Here is a 16,413-nt window from a genome sequence, read left to right on the forward strand (position 1 = left end):
CTGTTTCGTCATTTCCTCAGAGCCAGGAGGGCCTGGCAGTGTGGCAGGAGGGCTGGGGCAGCCCCTGGAGCTCAGGGCCTCGGGGACAGAGGGTGGCCACGGAGGCTTCCGGCCCTCGGTCAGGGGCCAGAGCCAGGTCCGGGCTGACAGCATCCAGATGACGGTCTCCGGGCGAGTCCAGGGAGGGGAAGCCCTCGCTCCCAAGGAAGGCCTCCCAGTGGCGCCACCCCCAGACGCCTGGAGTGGTCAGGGCTACAGAGACCCTGCAGGAACGGAGCCTCCGGGCTGCCTGGGTTCCCTGACGCAGCGGTGTGTTGTTGCTAAAGAGGGAGGCCCTGGTGAATGTGAATTGAGTTTATCACCCAATCAAGGTCGTAAACACAAGCCTGCCTTGCTCATCTTCAGCTATGAAAAGAATCTTAGTCCAGGTAAGCTCTCCCTCTCGGAGAGGTGGCGGCCTGTCTTGTTGGCCCCGGGGCTCAGCCCAGAGCATCGAGCACAGCAGGAGGGAGGGGACAAAAAAACAGAGCTGAGCTGCAGGCAAACCCCAGCCCTCCCCAGGGTGCAACTCGCTGCCCCCCATCTCCTTCCCGCTGGACACCCCTTCCCAGAGCATTTCCATCAGCCCAGGGCAGAAGGACCGGGATGCGCCTGCAAGGAGGCAGCCTGGAGGAGGCCCGGCCTCCTGTTACAGAGCAGGCCCAGAGGCCAGAGCTGATCCCTTCCCCCTACAGAAGCCACTGGAAGCACAAGGGCCAGGAAGCTGGGGCGGGGGGACAGGCACTGGCCCCCTCCTCTCCCAGAGGAAGCCCCACCGGTCCACCTTGACAACACCAGACACAAAGTCGCCCCAGCCCGGAGCACCACCCTCCACCAGTGAAGCCTGGCAAACACTCGCGGCCTTTCCACCTGCTGCAGAGAAGGGGTGGGCTGGCAGCAAGTAACTTTTCAGGCATTCTCCAAGTCAGCAAGCCTCAACCGTCACTGACAGGCCAGGAATTACAGCAGAAACAAGCTCAGGGTTCTCTGAAGTTGAAGTGACAAGGATCTGGGAGGGCACCGGGGCAGGGGCTTCAGGGTAGGCTGGGGGAGGGTCAGGGGTCACCCTCCCTACCCTCCTTCCGCAGGGGCAGAAGCCAGAGACTGTCCTTGTGGAAACGCGCCCGCAGGCCAGAGGCCCAGGCCAGCAGGGCTCCAGAAGGCCTGATAAAGCCCTCCTGGCAGGAGGCCTGGTCCTGGGCAGGCCACAGGTTCACTAGTCCCCAAGCAGGCCCTGTCGCCTGGACACACCCAGATCCACCTGCCCAAGCCCCCTGCCCACAACCAGGCTCTCGCCCAGCCCAGGGCCTGCTGCCCTGAGCGTCAGATCCGTCAGATCCGGTGGGGCCTAGCGGGGACACAGGGGGAAAGTGGGCTCCCCAGGGTGAATGGGCAGCGTTGGGGGAGGGGCGAGAGAGAGGCAGGCCCCGCAGCCAGGACCCCAGCCCCCTCCAAGGAGCACTGGGCCTTCAGCACCCGGGCGCTCCGCTGGATACTAAGGCCAAGACAGGGCTGGGGAGCGAGGACTGGCGAGAGAGGGGCTGAGCGGAGCGGGGAGACCCTGGGGTCCTGTCCCGGAGCGGCTCCGGAGGCCCCAAGAAGCAAAGCCGGGCGCGGGGAGGGCCCTCTGAAGGGCCGTGGACCCCGAGGCCGCCTCGAGCGCTGGGCCCGGTCGCGGCCCTCCTGTTCCGGCCGGAGGGTCCTCTCGAGCCGGGGTGCCCGGGTGCCCCCGCCCCCCACCGCGCCGCCGTCCGGGGGCGCCCCTCACCCCGGCCCCCGCGCCCCGCGCGCCCCGGTCGCCCCGCGCCGGCCGGGCGGAGGGGAAAAGTCTGCGAGCGCGCGGCGCCCGCGGGGGAAAGCGTTAATGGGCGGCCGGGTGGGAGCCGCGCGCTCGCTCGCCCACGTCACGCCGGTGCGGGCTCGGCTGACGACCGCGGCGCCTGGGGACGCCGGCGCGCTCCGCTCGCTCGCCAGGTGCTCCGCCTGGAAATGTCTCCATTAGTTGTCGCCCGCTCCCCGCCGGAGCGCGCGCGCCGAGCGGCCGCGCGGAGCCCTCGCGGGCGGCCGGCAGTGGCCCGGCGCCACCGCAGGTAGGCGAGGTCCCCGCGCCCGCCCCCGCCCCGGGGCTCCGAGACCCCTCCCCCCGGCCGGGGAGGCGGAGGCTCCGCGCGGCCGCCGAGGGGCGCGGGCGGCGGCGGCGGCGGCGACTCCCCGGTGCGTCCCGGGCTGCGCGCTGCTCTCCGCGGCCCCGGCGCCCGAGCGGCGCGGGCGGGCGCGTCCCCGGCGCAGGTAGGGAGTGGGCCCGGCCGCGCAAACTTTGCGAGGATCGCTGTTGCGCTGGGGGCACAAAGTTTGCTGCCCGCCGGTGGGGTCTCTGGAGGCGGCCGCGTCGGCCCGCAAGTGGAGGGAAATCGGGGGGCGGGGGCGGCTTGGGGCACCGGGGCCTCGCGGAGCCGGGAGCCTGCGCTGGGACGCCCGGCTGCCGGCCTTCCCGGCTCGGGCGGCGCCCTGGGAGCCAGCGGCGGGGCCGCGGTGGAAAAGCGGGAGGGAACGGGCCGGAGCGCGGGGCGTTTCGCGAGGAAGACATCCCGCCCGCCAGCAGCTCGCCCCGGGCTTCGCGGGAGACCTCAGAGGATGCGAAAGAGCGACACGCCAGGCTCGGGGTTCGCGAGTGGGGCTTCGGGACACCTAGAACCCCCGAGCCCCACACCCCGCCCGGTGTCCGCGAGCAGTGGGCGGCACGCACGCCCCCAGGACTGGGCCAGGCGCCTGAGAGAGGAAGGCCCTGCCCTGGGCTGCGCGCCCCCGCCCCACCCTCCTGGCTCGGGTCAACTTCTCTGGGCTGGAGCAGGCCCCCCACCCCCGCTCCGTGGCCGCGCGACTCTCGGGGCAGGGGAGCGGAGGCCTCAGGGGACGACTCTGGGGACCGGTCAGACCTCGGGGGCTCAACTGGTCTCAGGGGCGAAGCCTTGCCGAGAACAGAGGGGAGTCAGGACCCGGCCTCTCTCTCCAGGGCCCGCCCTGGTTCCGACGGCCGACAGCATCCCTGGGCAACAAGGAGCGCCGAGGACCTCTAGGATTGGGGGCTAATCGTCCTCAGGGCCGCGCACCCGGCTCCCTTGGAATTTAGCAGGCCCGTGGGGGCATCTGACCAAAATCGAGGCGCTGCCTTGTCCGTGGAGAAGCGCTTGGTTTCCGGCAGTTCCTGCCCGCGGGCGTATTTAGAACCGGGGGTCCCTCGAGGAAGTGGGCTCAGGAAGCCGAGTCTATGCAGGCACGTTTAGCTTGATGATGCCTGAAATTCTGACACTAGGTCTGTCCCGCTCTCAGAGAGAGATCCGGGGACTCAGCTCAAGCCTGGGCCTTTTAGGAAAGCACACGGGAGAGTTATTCCTGCCTTAACTAGGGGACAAAGATGGCCCAGAAAGCACCGGGTTCCGGCAGACGGATCTTGACAGAGGCACAGGTTGGCAGCTGTGTGTCGGGGTGTGCCCGCGAGGGGAGATGGTCTGGGTAACCTGGCCTCCAGGGAGCTTAGCAGGGGCTATGTGGGCGGCCCGCAAGGCCGGGAGACTCCTCCCGCAGCCCCAAGCTTCCCCAAACTGGGGGGCAGGCGGCCCCTCACGCGGCCAGTCTGGCCTGGGCCAGCGCCGAGGCCCGGGGTCAGAGGCCTAGCAAAGCGCCCCAGGCGAGTGGGGTTTCAGGGCCGGTGAAAGAAGACGGCCGGCGAGACCCGGGAGGGCGGGACTGCGAGTGTGTCCGCGCTCAGGCTGGAAAGGAAAACAGGAGAACTAGCGGCGAGGGTCAAGACAGCCCCCTGAAACCCCTCCCCCCGAGCCGCGCGGCCGGCTGCGCCCACCGCGCGCCGAGGGTGTGCAGCTCTGCTCTGAAGATGAATGGTGCATGTTCAGGGCGCCGTTTCCCGCGAGTCGCGGCCGAGTCTCTGGGGAGGAAATGGGCGCGGCCTGCACGCGGCGAGCCGTGGCCCCGAGGCGCTGGCCGCTGGGACCTGCGCGGTGGCTTCCTCCTCGGCGGCTGAACGCTTCCAGTCGCCGGGCGACGGGGGGTCCGCCCACGGGAATGGGGCGAGGAAAGGGTGCCGAATGCCTTCCTCCAGTGAAGACGGCCGCTCCCTGAGCCCTCGGCCACCCCTGCTCGGGCGCCCTCCCCTCCCCATCACCCGGGGAGAGTGAGTTGTTTGTAAACAATAAATAATGGAAAGTAGGAGGATGTTTCCTAAAAGCCTCGGCCGCGCAGGCAAACGGGGAGGAGGGGGGAGGAGGGCAGAGTGGGGGAGGGGAGGCGCCTCGGCGCAGGAGGGAGAGCGATGGAGAGATTCATTTCTGCCGAGAAACCCCGGTGGCTAGCTGCTTATTATTTACAGGAAGGTGATGTTAGCAATTCAGGTGAGAAAGAAAGAAACGCGGCCACCATGAAATCAATACAGAATTCAAAAACAATTATTAATGTCATTTGACTCGTGTTCTCTATATATCTCTTCCGGCTACAGACGCTAAACTGTCTGAATAATTTGCATGGAGCGGCTATTCATTATTTCCGAGGATTTTCTTTGGCGGGCCGCTCGGACGTGGCCGGCTGCGGTCCAGCGCGATCGGAGAACTCGTACTTTTCGTCTGTAAATTAAAGCAATTACGCAGCAGATATTATAGGATGCGTACTGTGGTCTCCAGAGAGTCATCAATCACCTTGAACCAAGCTGTCAGAGCGGGCAGATTTCGTTTCTGGGAGGCAGGTTTGCAGCTGGGGAGAGGGCGAGAACGTCATCATTAATTAGAGGGTGACCCTGGGGCGATTCACAGGTCTGAACCCAGGGATCGTTCCCAGCAAGTCTGCACAGCGCCGCCGCGAATGGCTCCCTCCGGGCGGCCGCGGGAGGCCTGGCCGGGCGGGAGCTGCAGGGGCGAGCCCGGGCCCCTCTGGGTGGCTGCGCCGAAGGCAGGCCGGGGTTCCGGGTGGCCCGGGCGTCCCCTGCCGCCTGGGCGCCGGACTCGCGCAAGGTCCCAGGCCGGGGATTGGCTGGGGAAGCGCTGGGGTGTGCCCGCGACCGCTCCTTGCGCCCCGGGCAGGGAAGGGCGCCCCGGCCAGGTGCCCCACGCCCCCTCCCCAGTGCCTAGGTCCGAAGGTGGCCGCAAGGAGCGAGCGCAGCGCGAGGGGCCCCGGAGCCGAGTCGGGAAACCTGCTCCTCGGAGCGCGCCGGGCTGTCTGGCAGTCCCCAGTTCAGCCGCGAGGCGCAGGGGGCAGCCGGGGGAGGGCGGCCCGCGGGGCGGGCGGGGGCGAGCAAAGGGAGGGCCGGTGCGCCGAGCGGGCACGGACTGGACGAGGAGGGGCTGGCTCCCCCGGTGCCCGGCGGCCGGCAGTGGCAAACCCTCTGGCCCACCGAGCCCCGGGGCCGCGGGCTCCGGGGAGGGCCGAGGCCCACGCACTCAGGGCACTCTGACCCCCAGATGCGGACGGCGCGCCTTGGCCGCGCGAGTTTTGGAACTGCGGCCCGCTCTGGGGTTCGAACTGCTGGGAGGCTTCGCCCAGTCCCCGTTAAACAATAGTCGCTGCGCGCCGCCCTCTGCCGCCGCGCGCCGGCCCGCGGAGCTGCCTGCCTGCCTGCCACCTGGAGGGGCGCGCGGGGCCGAGGCCGGCCGGCTGCGCCAGCGCCGGGCTAATTTTAACTGTTGATTACGTCTCCCGCGAAGCCTCACTCGCACACCCCTCGTCCGTCTCATTTGTAATTGAGACTAATGATTACAGTGGGGCGGGAAGGGGCAGCTGCTCATTAATTAATTTCTAATTAAAAGTCCTTCCGTCCTCGGTGACTAAGGAGAAACTCCGTGCGTCGGGGCGATGTTGACTGCTCCTCGGAGGAAATTCATTTGTTCCGGCCGTGCGCCCTCCGCCCCGGACGGCGCGGCCGCCTGTCCCCGCCCCGCCCGGCCGGGCCAGGGCCGAGTGACCCCCGCGTCTGCGGCCGGGCCGGGCTGCGCGGCGTGGGGCTGACGTCAGAGCCTCCGCCGCTTAAAGCCGCGCACCGCTGACTTGACGGATTCGCACGACTCATTTTTTTTTCCCTTTTTTGCAAAATATGTATTTGTGTCGCCGCTGCGAGGCCGGTCGGTCCCACTGTCCCCTCCAGGCTCCGGACTGTGAAGCTGAGAGGATCGCCGCGGCTCACTTTCCTCTCCACTTAGAAAAGTTTACCGAGCTTGTGGCTGCATTAACCGGCTCTTCTGCTTCGCCCTCCCAGTGTCTAGAAGCCCGCGGCCCCCGACCAGTGGCCACGCCACGCCGGCCCCCTCGCTCAGGACCCTGCCGGCCCCGCCCGCCGGCCCCGGGCCCGCCATGTCCTACCCGCAGTTTGGGTACCCCTACTCCTCGGCACCCCAGGTAAGGGGGCCCCGCTGGACCAGCCACCCGCTGTCACCTCCCAGCGAGCGGGGACTGGGCCACGCACCCCTCGCGACCCACCCTGGGGCGGGTAGAGGCCGGAGGAACACCGACGGGCTGGGCCCCCATTTCCCGCTTTTGTTTGTCCCCCACCCTCTCCCGGGCTCCAAGGCTGTGCCCCGGGGAAGCTGGGGACCCAGGAGAGAGGTGGCACCCGAGGGCGTGCGCGCTGAGGCCTTGGAAGCCCCCAGGGGAGGGTGCGAACATTCCGGCCAGGAGACGCTGGGCCTCACGTGTCTGGAGGAGACCCGGTGCACTTGCGTCGTGGAAAGGGACGCGCGGACCCGTGTGGACGGTGGCAGCGCCGCCGAAGACACGGAGTGCGCGCCCCCGGGGCTGTGCGTGGGGCGGACGCAGGCCCAGGGGCCCGGCCTGGACTCCGGGGGTCCCCCTTCCTCACCCCTCTCTCCCCTAGTTCCTGATGACCACCAACTCCCTGAGCGCGTGCTGCGAGTCCGGCGGCCGCACGCTGGCCGACTCCGGGCCAGCTGCCTCGGCCCCAGCGCCCGTCTACTGCCCGGTCTACGAGAGCCGGCTGCTGGCCACCGCGCGCCACGAGCTCAACTCGGCCGCGGCGCTGGGCGTCTACGGGGGCCCCTACGGCGGCTCGCAGGGCTACGGCAACTACGTGACCTACGGCTCCGAAGCGTCCGCCTTCTACTCGCTGGTAAGGGGAGGGGGTGCCTCGCAAACCTTCTTACTGCCACGCTCGCCTCGACCGCCCTATCTGCCAAACTCACTTTCCCCAAACTCTGGAGGCGAGGGGCGAGTCCCCGGCGGCCCGGGCGCCCCACCCTGCCCTAACCCTAGCTTCCAAGCCTGGTCCTTCGGAGCGCACCAGCCCCAGGGCCGGGGGCTTCTGGCGGGGGGGGCCTCGTACTGAATGTGCGTATTGTTTTCTGTCTGCTCTCTATTGAGTTGGGATCAGATACGTGGTTCTGTCGCGGCTCGCTCGGGCCTGTCCCCCACCCGGCCCCCTACCCCCCTTCTCCTCACTGGGCTCCTCCCCATTTCCACCCGCCCTTCGCCCTGCGCCCCGCCCAGCGCCTCCGCCTCCGCCGTCGCCCAGTCGCTCCCGCCCCCAGCCCCTTCCTTCCCCTCTCGCATTCCCTGACACCCCATCTCTGCTCCTCCTCGTTCCACATCTTGGGGCTCCCTCGCTGCCTGGGCCCGAAGGGCAGCCTGGGACCGGGCCAGGCGGCTGGGGATGGGGGCGGGATGGCGGCTGCCCAAGGGCCTTCGGGAAGCCCGCCGGAGCCAGCGTTCCCAGGGGAGGGGTCGAGCTGGGTTGCATCCCGGAAGCTGCGACCCCAGGCTCACGGGCTCCTACAGAACAGCTTCGACTCCAAGGATGCGCCGGGATCTGCGCATGCGGGCCTCGCTCCCGCCGCTGCCGCCTACTACCCTTATGAGCCGGCGCTGGGCCAGTACCCGTATGACAGGTGAGGGCCACCCCGCCACGGCCCCCTCAACCCCCCGGACGCCCGACCCGCGCAGCCCCGCCCCCGCCCCCCTCCACGGCCCCCCCCACGGCCCCGCCTCCCCGCCCCCCGACCCCCGCGCCACTCCCCTTCTGAAAGTTTGGGCGACTGAGCGAGGGGTCTTTCCCGGGTCAAGCTCCAGCTGACCCGGGGTTGGACGCACCCGCCTCCTAGCCATCCCGTGTCGCCACAGCCTAAAGGCTAAGCTGTCTCCCCGCGTGGCACCCACGCCGTCTTTCCCGACTCCCAAAGCCCAGACTTGGCCGCCTCCCCCACCTGGAGAGGTTCGGCCTGTGCGGTGCGTCCCGGCCCAGCCCACCGCCCCTACAGGGGCGCCCTTGCGCACCAGCAGACCGCAGGCCTTCGTGGAGCGACGGGCACCTGTAACTGCAGACCTCGCATGTAGACCCTGCGGGCACTATGTCCCCACATGCGCTCGGGACCATTTCTGCCCACGGGTGGTGCGTCGTCGGGTTCTTTGCGTCCCTGCGATATGGTTTCCTGGTTTCAGGATCAAAGGGGCCCAAAAAAGGACCTTGCAGAGACATGGGTGTCTGTAGGGTGACAGAGACCTGGCTGGCCTTGCGCCGGGCTTCTCCCCCACCCACGGGGACCTCTCTGACTCCATACAGGTTTAATCAAATGTAAACATTGAAAGGCAGCGCCCACCTGGGTAAAACCCATTCCACCATAAACACACAACCTCCCCCCCACCACGACCGGGATTGAAAGCCACGTGGGCCTGGCCCTGGCCGCCCCCGCCCGCGGTGCGGGGCCGCTGCCGGCGCCCCATTGCCCAGCTTGTCCCCAGGTATGGGAGCATGGACAGCGGCACGCGGCGCAAGAACGCCACGCGCGAGACCACCAGCACGCTCAAGGCCTGGCTCAACGAGCACCGCAAGAACCCCTACCCCACCAAGGGCGAGAAGATCATGCTGGCCATCATCACCAAGATGACCCTCACGCAGGTCTCCACCTGGTTCGCCAACGCGCGCCGGCGCCTCAAGAAGGAGAACAAGATGACGTGGCCTCCGAGGAACAAGTGCGCAGATGAGAAGCGGCCCTACGCCGAGGGCGAGGAGGAAGAAGGGGGCGAGGAGGAAGGCCGGGGGCAGCCCCTCAAGAGCACCAAGGCTGAAGGTACCCGGGAGCCTGGCGGTGCGGGGCCTGGTCTCAGGGCGGGGCCTCCCTGCACCTCCTCGCGCGTGTTCTCAGACCTCTAAAGGCGTGGGATAAGGCAAGCCCCTGGGCCTAAGCTGCGAATGGCGTGCCCTGGCCCCGAGCGACTGAGGCTGTGTGAGCCAGGGGACCCGAGCAGTGAGCTGGGAGCTCTCGAAAAACCACCCCGTTTGGTAGGAGGCCGGAATCAGATTGGTCCCTGTTCGGGGCACCAGGAGCCTGGAGGAGATGGGAGCTAGAGGAAATTCGCACGTGCTTTTCCTCGCTTCAAAGTGGCCCCTAACCACGCGCTCAGAACCGGGAAGGAGGGTACCGGGTTCGGCGAACCGCCGCCCCGTCTCCCTTCACTGGTCATTCTTTCTCTCCCGCCAGAGCCCGTCGGCAAAGGCAAGGACCTGGAGCTCAGCGACTTGGAGGACTTTGACCCCCTGGAGGGAGAACCCCCAGAGTGCGAGCTGAAGCCTCCCTTCCAGCCCCTGGACGACGGTCTGGATCGCATTCCCACCGGGCCGGAAGGGCCCAGCGCCCCGGGGAAGGAGGCTCCGGGCGCCCTCCGGCTGCCCCTGGCCTCCGGGGGCGGGGCCGCTCTGGACCAAGACCTGGAGAGGGCCCGGAGCTGCCTCCGGAGCGCGGCGGCCGGGCCGGAGCAGCCGGCGGGCGCGGGGAGCGGCCCGCAGGCCTGCGAGTCCAAGCTGGGCTTCGCTCCCTCTGGGGCGTCGGCCGGCCTCGAGGCCAAGCCGCGCATCTGGTCCCTGGCACACACGGCCACCGCGGCCGCCGCCACCGCCTTCAGCCAGACTGAGTTTCCCTCGTGCATGCTCAAGCGCCAAGGGCCCCCCGCGGGCCCTGCGGCCCCCTCCTCGGCGCCCGCCTCCTCGCCCGTGGCCCCGGCCCCCGCCGGTGCCCTGGACAGGCACCAGGACTCCCCGGTAACCAGTCTCAGAAACTGGGTAGACGGGGTCTTCCACGACCCCATCCTCAGGCACAGCACTTTGAACCAGGCCTGGGCCACAGCCAAGAGCGCGCTCCTGGACCGGGGGCCGCTGGGCCGCTCGCTGGGGGCGGGCGCCAACGTGCTGACCACGCCCGTGGCGCGCCCCTTCCCTCCCGCCGCGCCCCCAGACGCCCCCGCCGCTGGCGCCGCCAAGGACCTGCTGGCCGTGCCAAAGGCCGGCGGCAAGCCCTTCTGCGCCTAAAGGGCAGGGCGCCGGGGCGAGGAGAGAGCCGGCGCTCAGGCCGCAGGCGCGAACGTGGCCTACCCTTTTTTACCGAGTGTCCAAAGCGAGGCGAAAGGGCGGCGCAGCTCAGGCCGCCAGCCCTCCCCGGAGGGAGCGTCTGAACTCGGGCTCCCGGGGCCACGGACAGGAGTCGGCCGGGCCCTCCCCAACCGTGGGACCCGGCCGGACAGGGCTACTCTCAGAGCAGCAGGGAGACACCCTGAAGCATAAAGTTTACGTCCAAAAGTTTACATGCGAAGACGCGTCGTTCGAGGCCCGTTCGTGTTGCTGTCCCCTCTGGGTTTGAGGCTTGCCGCTGTTCCTCGTGAAGACTCCTCAGCCTGCTGACCTTCCGATTTCATCCTCCGCACATACTTTTCACCGACAGCACTTCACCGAGTTTACACTGTTGCACACTTTACCCGATAAAATTATGTTTTTTTAAAATGTATGTTCACACCAGTAATTGCCTGCTTCAGAGGCTGATATAACAAAACCAATAAAACCGAGTGATGGTGTTTGCATTGCAAAACGAGCACTTGAGAAGCCCGGCGACTTGGAAGCGTGAGAGAAGCTGCGCGTCTGCCCATCCCCGAGGGCAGCCGCGGGGCGGCTTACAGAGCCCAGGGCCAAAATTGAAGCATTGTTCAGAAAACAGTCACACTAAACTCAGGATTCTGTAGTGTTTCCGGTTCGAAGGTGATGAGAGACCCCAAACTTTTCATCTGTCCTCCAGTGCCAGACCCCAGAATTTTGAGTTTCTTTGGCTAGATTAGAAAACCTGTTGTTAAACTTCCAAATTCCCTGGGACTGTGCCCTGATAGGGGAGGGGTGTGCGGCCACTACTGCCTGCCCTCAGCCCCGCCTGGGCAGAATGAGCTTCCTCCCGCGGCCTTGGGGCCTCCGAACTCCCCCGGGAAGGGGCTCTAGGGAGCGAGGCGGGACGTCAGGAGGCGGGGATGGGGGACCCGCCCCTATGCTGTCAGCCTCCGCCCGTGGGCAAAGCCTGCAGCGCGGGTCGAGAGAGGGATGCGCTTAGTAGACGGAAGACCCGAGGCAGGGCTGGAAGGAAGGGAGGTGGGGGGAATGTGAGCCTTCCCCGCCTCGCCTAGCTCCTTGCAGACCCCCAGCTCTGCTCAGAAACTCGCTGGCTCCCTCCCCAAGGTGGACTCTGCGGAGTTCCCTGCCCCCCTCCCGCGGGCTTCTGCCCCCCATCACCCCACCCAGCTCCTCCTCCCCACGTCGCGCAAGCGCCCCTCGAAGACACCAGAGGAGCTCGCACTGGACTCAGCGCTGGCCCTCGCCTGCCAGCTCTCTGTCTAAGGCTCCCCTGGGCCTCACAGCTGTCCCAGGTGCCCAGAGGAAGGACGGGCCGCCAGACAGAAGCCTGCGAGGGTGGAGCGGCCCGATCGTGCTTCGGTAAAGAAATGGTAGCCCTTGGTCCGTAGGCGGACAGACGCAGGCCGCAGAGACGCCAGCTGAAGACGAGAGTCGCCCCGCCGACCTGCAAGCAGCCTTCGAGAGACCCAGGAGGCCCGGCCCTTCTTTGGGAGGGGCTGGGTGCCCCGTGGGTCCCGGCCACCTGGGAAAGGTCGGGCGGTCGAGGCGCTGGAAAGCGGGCCCGATGGGGTGAGTGTCCCACCAGGGAGAGGGAGCCCACGAGGGGCACCCCTGAGCGGTGGCCCCTGCTGGCGCGACCTCGAACCCCAGGCCTGGAGCGGAGGGCGCGGGCGCGGGCCCTGCGCCGCGCCGGCCCCGCGGTAATTGGATTGTACTGCCCGCGCGCTGTCACCGTATTGACTTTCGCTCTCTTGGATGATATTATCCGGACTCGGAAGCTCGCCGCTGATGTGTCTGTCAAAAGGCTGCGGCGGGAGCCCCCGGCCTGGCGAGCGAGCATCAGCCAAGATAATTTGAAGTGAAATTTTCATTTTGACAGTAAACCCCTCAATTTCTAAATGCTCCGCGCTCCGAGAGCTCGCTGGCAGGGGGAGGCTTTGCAGAAAGCCCACGTCTTAGACTGAAAAGGGCAAAAGAACTCGAATTAGTTGTAATAGATAAAAGGGCAAAAATAAAGAGTCAAGGGTACTTGACAGTAATAGCGAAAGTGGAGTCTCAGGGGAGATGCTGCGGTTGGGGCTGGGGCGCCAGGAATTTTAATGCGCGGCCGCCGTGCGCGCCCCCACCCCGCCTTAGACAAAGCCAGACATTTTCAGCTAAAACAAGGTTTCGCAGATGCAGGAGGCTTGGCTCGGCAAGACAGGAGCTGCGGAGCCAGAAACCCCAGGAAACCCAGGCTGGGACTTCTGCGGGGCCCAGGCTGTGGGCCACGCGCGGCTGGGCGCGCGTGCGCGCGCAGCGGTCCAGCTGGGTCCGACTCTGGCTCCTTCCCGAGCGGGCCCTCCCGGGATCCAGCCCAGGCGACCCCAGCAATCCCAGCCCGTTGCCCCAGGGACCCCAGGCCCCTGACATCGCCGGGGTCCAGAGGCCCCACGTGTCCCCGCAGAACCCCCCAAATGCAGGAGCCCTCAGGTCGTGGTGAAACTGGCTCACCGGAAGGGTTTATTGGAAACAGAGAAATTGTATGAAATAAAGACATCAAGCGGAGGGCCGGGATGCAGCCGCATGCCAGGGGCGACTCGCCCAAAAGATGCCCCAAAGCTGGAGTCGTCACGTAGACGCACACCCGTCATCTTTGGGGTACACTCTGGCAGGGTCGCTCACCCACCCTCTGGCTGATCTTCAGAGCAGGGTCGGGCTAGCACAAGCGGGGCGAGGCCGCCGTCCGTGGGGCGGGGGGAGGCCGCCGTCCGTGGGGCGGGGGGAGCGCTTCCCTCCCAGGGAGGCCGTCAGAAGGGCGCGGGCCCGAAGCTCTCAGCCGCTCAGGCGTGGCGAATTCAAACACACCAAGGAGGGGATGCTAAATTAACGGCGCTCTTTACATAGAGCCCAAATAAAACTGTAATCAGCGGCGCGTTACTTTTCATTAAGCGAGTCTGACAGCGGCATACCCAGCCCCGACAGGGGAACAGGCGGGGGAGATATACTGCCCTCCCGCCGGCCCGCTAAGATAATTCCTTAAGCACCATTAACAGCTCTTAGCCGCGGGAAATGGGCTCCCTGCAAACGTCTCCAAATCTAAAAGCTTTATCGACCCTCCAGCCGCCACTGATGGCTCAATTTTTTTTCCTCTCTTCCTTTCCTTTTTTCTTTTTCTTTTTCTTTTTTTTAACTAAAGGGAGAGATGCCCAGCAAGGTAATGGAGTTTGACACGACACCTTCTTAACTAGAGAGAGAGGCAGGGAAGCCAGCCCTTAAATGATATTTAAAAGGCAACCAATTAAGATTTAAAGTGCTCGTCTCCTGAGATTATGCAAGGATTTATGCCACCTCCTTCCCCGGGCTCCGGGCCCGCGCTGTGGGGGCCTGGGCGCCCCGCTGCCTCTCCCCTCCTTCCCGTCTCTCTCCGTCTCTCTTCTCTGTCTTCGCCTCTGTCTCTCTCACTCCTTCCCAAAGAGAGAAGCTCTTCCGAGGCCCACGCTGTCTCGGCTCAAGGGTTCTTGGCTCGCCTCCTGCGAAGGGCCCGCTCTCCCGAAGCAGAGGACGCCAGATTGAGGGAAACTGAGGCTGCCCAGCCCCCCGCCCACGGCTGCGGGTCACTCGAGGCAGTGACGTAGGGGTGTCTGCGGCGGCGTAGGGGTGCAGGGCCGGCCGGTCCGCAGTGGACGTGCCTCCAAGGCAGGAGACAACCCACAGGAGAACAGAGGGGGCGGCCGCAAAGCCCGCGTCCCTGTGGCTGCCCCGCGCTGAGCACTCAGAGCCCACCTCCCTGAGAGCTTAGGGGCTCAGACCCCGCCCCTCCCTCGCTTGGATGAAGCAGAAAAGTCCTCTCCCTGGGGGCGGCCTCGTGGGAAAGCCGCAAAGCCAGCAAGCAAGCACCGTGACCTCGCCTCCTGACCTCAGGCTCAGGTCTTTTAGGAGGTGAGGGGAAAAAAGGAAGAGAGGAGGGGGAGGGGGAGGGAGGGGGAGGGGAGACAGGGGGAGGGGAGATGGGGGAGGGGGACGGGGAGGGGGGAAGGGAGCAGAGTGGGGAGCAGGGAAGGAGAGAGCTAGTGGGGAGAGTGCCTTCCAACATGAGCTTTCTGAAGAAACACTTGTGGGGAAAGTGCCTTGTGCCAAGAGGACTCTGGCTCTGGGTGAAGCCTGCAGGTTTATCTGAAGCCCCAGGACCAGACAACCGCCCCTCCCCCCACCAACACACACACACACACACACACACACCTGCTTCTCTGTCAGAGGCTCAGCTTACTGAAGGCTGGGGCATCAGCCCACTCAGGACTCCAAGAAGCAGGGCAGGAGACCCGTCTCCTCAGCCAGGGCTCAGCAGGCCCCCACCCCCAAGTCTGACCAAGTCTGATCAGCAAGGGTGGAGAGTCAGCCTCAGGAGCCCCACCGGGTAAGAACCTTCATGAGCTGAGCTGAAGCCATAGGGCAGGAAGACGCCGAACACCCAGAGCAAGGGCAAGGCAGAGGAGGGGTTTCCACGCCAGCCTGGACCCTCACCTGCGCCTCACAGGGCACCAAGGCTCCGTTCCGGCCGCGATTCTGCTTCTGCTGCAGCGAGTGGGCACCAGAGGCGCTGGGATCCCTCCGCCCTGGGGCCAGCGGATGGCTCGGGGTCAGGGCAGTGGGTCGCTGAGCCCCAGGGCAGCAGGGGTCCACACAAGCCCCTTCTTGTCCCTGGTGCACCACCTCCCTGGTTGAGCTGAGCAAGGGCCCCTCCACCAGCCCAGCTTGGGTTGCAGTGAGAGGTGGATTTGACAGGGCGGGGCTGGGGGGATAGTGTCCAGGCCAGGCCCTCGAAGGAGCAGTGCCCATTTTAACCAGGGACAGGACACAAGTTGGGTGGAGGCTGGGGCCGGATTAGGGAAAGCCTGGGGGGCGTGAGTGATCAGGGGCTCCCTTCTAGACCCCTGCTGCCCACCCCTGGGGCCCCGAAGCCCCCAGGTTGCTCGGGCAGGGCTGGTGCAGGCTGCCCGCTAGATCTGAGAGGCTCCTGGCCTGGGTGCAGACTGGAGGAAAATACCCAGTAACCCAGCAAAATGGAGGCAGCAGGAGCAGCCCCAGGGCAGTGAGGACCTCTTGTCCCTCAGGGCCCCAGCGGAACGCGCCAGGGAAGAGTCCAGTGTCGGGGAGACTCACAGATAAGCCGGGAGAATTAGGAGCTTTTCTGGGGTTAGGCAAACGGGAGGGGCCTGCGCATGCACGCACACGCGCTCACACGTGAGTACACAGGCACACCCAGGGCAGTGGGGGCTCCTGCGGCCGCAGGCTGATCAGGCCTGTGGAGGCTGGCGTCACCCTGGACACATGCTCCTGGGGCCCCAACCCTGACTCTCCTGCCCAAGAGTTGCCATGCAACCCCCAGACCCTGACCTGGGTCATGGGACCTCACCCATCACATGGGGCTGCCATTCACGGTCAGACAGCAGATGGGACCTGGTTAGTGAGTTTGAGACTCTTAACCTGCACCATCAGCTGAGGTTCAGAGCATCAGCCTGAGCAGTGGCTCCAGTCTAGCCGCAGCACTCGGGCGGGTCAGGAGCCTCGTTCATGTTGGCCCAGCAGGTGGGTCCCTGCATCCCTGACGGTGGCTCCTGGCGTCCCGGGCCAGGGACAGACCCTCCTGGAACCGGGCGGGTTCTGCACAAGTGCACATACGCACTGCCCTGGGTCCTCGGAGTCCACTCCAGGGGCGGGGCCTCACCTCCGCCTCTGCTGCTCTGCGGTCTCGAGTGGACGCCCCTGTCTGTCCACGTTGGTGAGATCCAGCTTCCGGGTGTCTCTGCGAACGCAGGGTCTGCAGGAGCAGGTGGACACCGAGGACTGGGAGGACGCCCGAATGTAGGGGTCACCCCGACCTCCCCGGGTGGCACCAGCGAAAAAGAACCTGCCTGCCAAGGCAGGGCACATACAAGATGTGGGTTCCAGCCTTGGGTCGAGACGAGCTCCTGCAGAGAGACATGGCGGCCCTCTCCAGT

The 16,413-nt window shown here is 66.4% G+C and overlaps 1 protein-coding gene across 1 annotated transcript; it reads left to right on the plus strand.

The window, feature by feature from the left end:
* The first annotated feature begins 6,390 nt into the window (after positions 1-6,390).
* On the plus strand, positions 6,391-10,351 carry IRX4 (iroquois homeobox 4). The gene is made up of 5 exons (XM_068990734.1): positions 6,391-6,435; positions 6,911-7,162; positions 7,828-7,937; positions 8,788-9,116; positions 9,528-10,351. Exons 1-5 carry the CDS (start codon positions 6,391-6,393, stop codon positions 10,349-10,351), a joined length of 1,560 nt encoding a protein of 519 aa, XP_068846835.1.
* The last annotated feature ends 6,062 nt before the right edge of the window (positions 10,352-16,413 follow it).

Source organism: Capricornis sumatraensis, chromosome 18, assembly GCF_032405125.1.
Source record: "Capricornis sumatraensis isolate serow.1 chromosome 18, serow.2, whole genome shotgun sequence".
Taxonomy (NCBI): domain Eukaryota; kingdom Metazoa; phylum Chordata; class Mammalia; order Artiodactyla; family Bovidae; genus Capricornis; species Capricornis sumatraensis.

Excerpts from the sequence above, each read along its gene's own strand:
- IRX4 (XM_068990734.1), top strand. The coding sequence starts at position 6,391 with ATGTCCTACCCGCAGTTTGGGTACCCCTACTCCTCGGCACCCCAG. Across the intron at positions 7,938-8,787 it reads GGCCAGTACCCGTATGACAG|GTATGGGAGCATGGACAGCG; the intron begins GTGAGGGCCACC and ends GCTTGTCCCCAG. Across the intron at positions 9,117-9,527 it reads CAAGAGCACCAAGGCTGAAG|AGCCCGTCGGCAAAGGCAAG; the intron begins GTACCCGGGAGC and ends CTCTCCCGCCAG.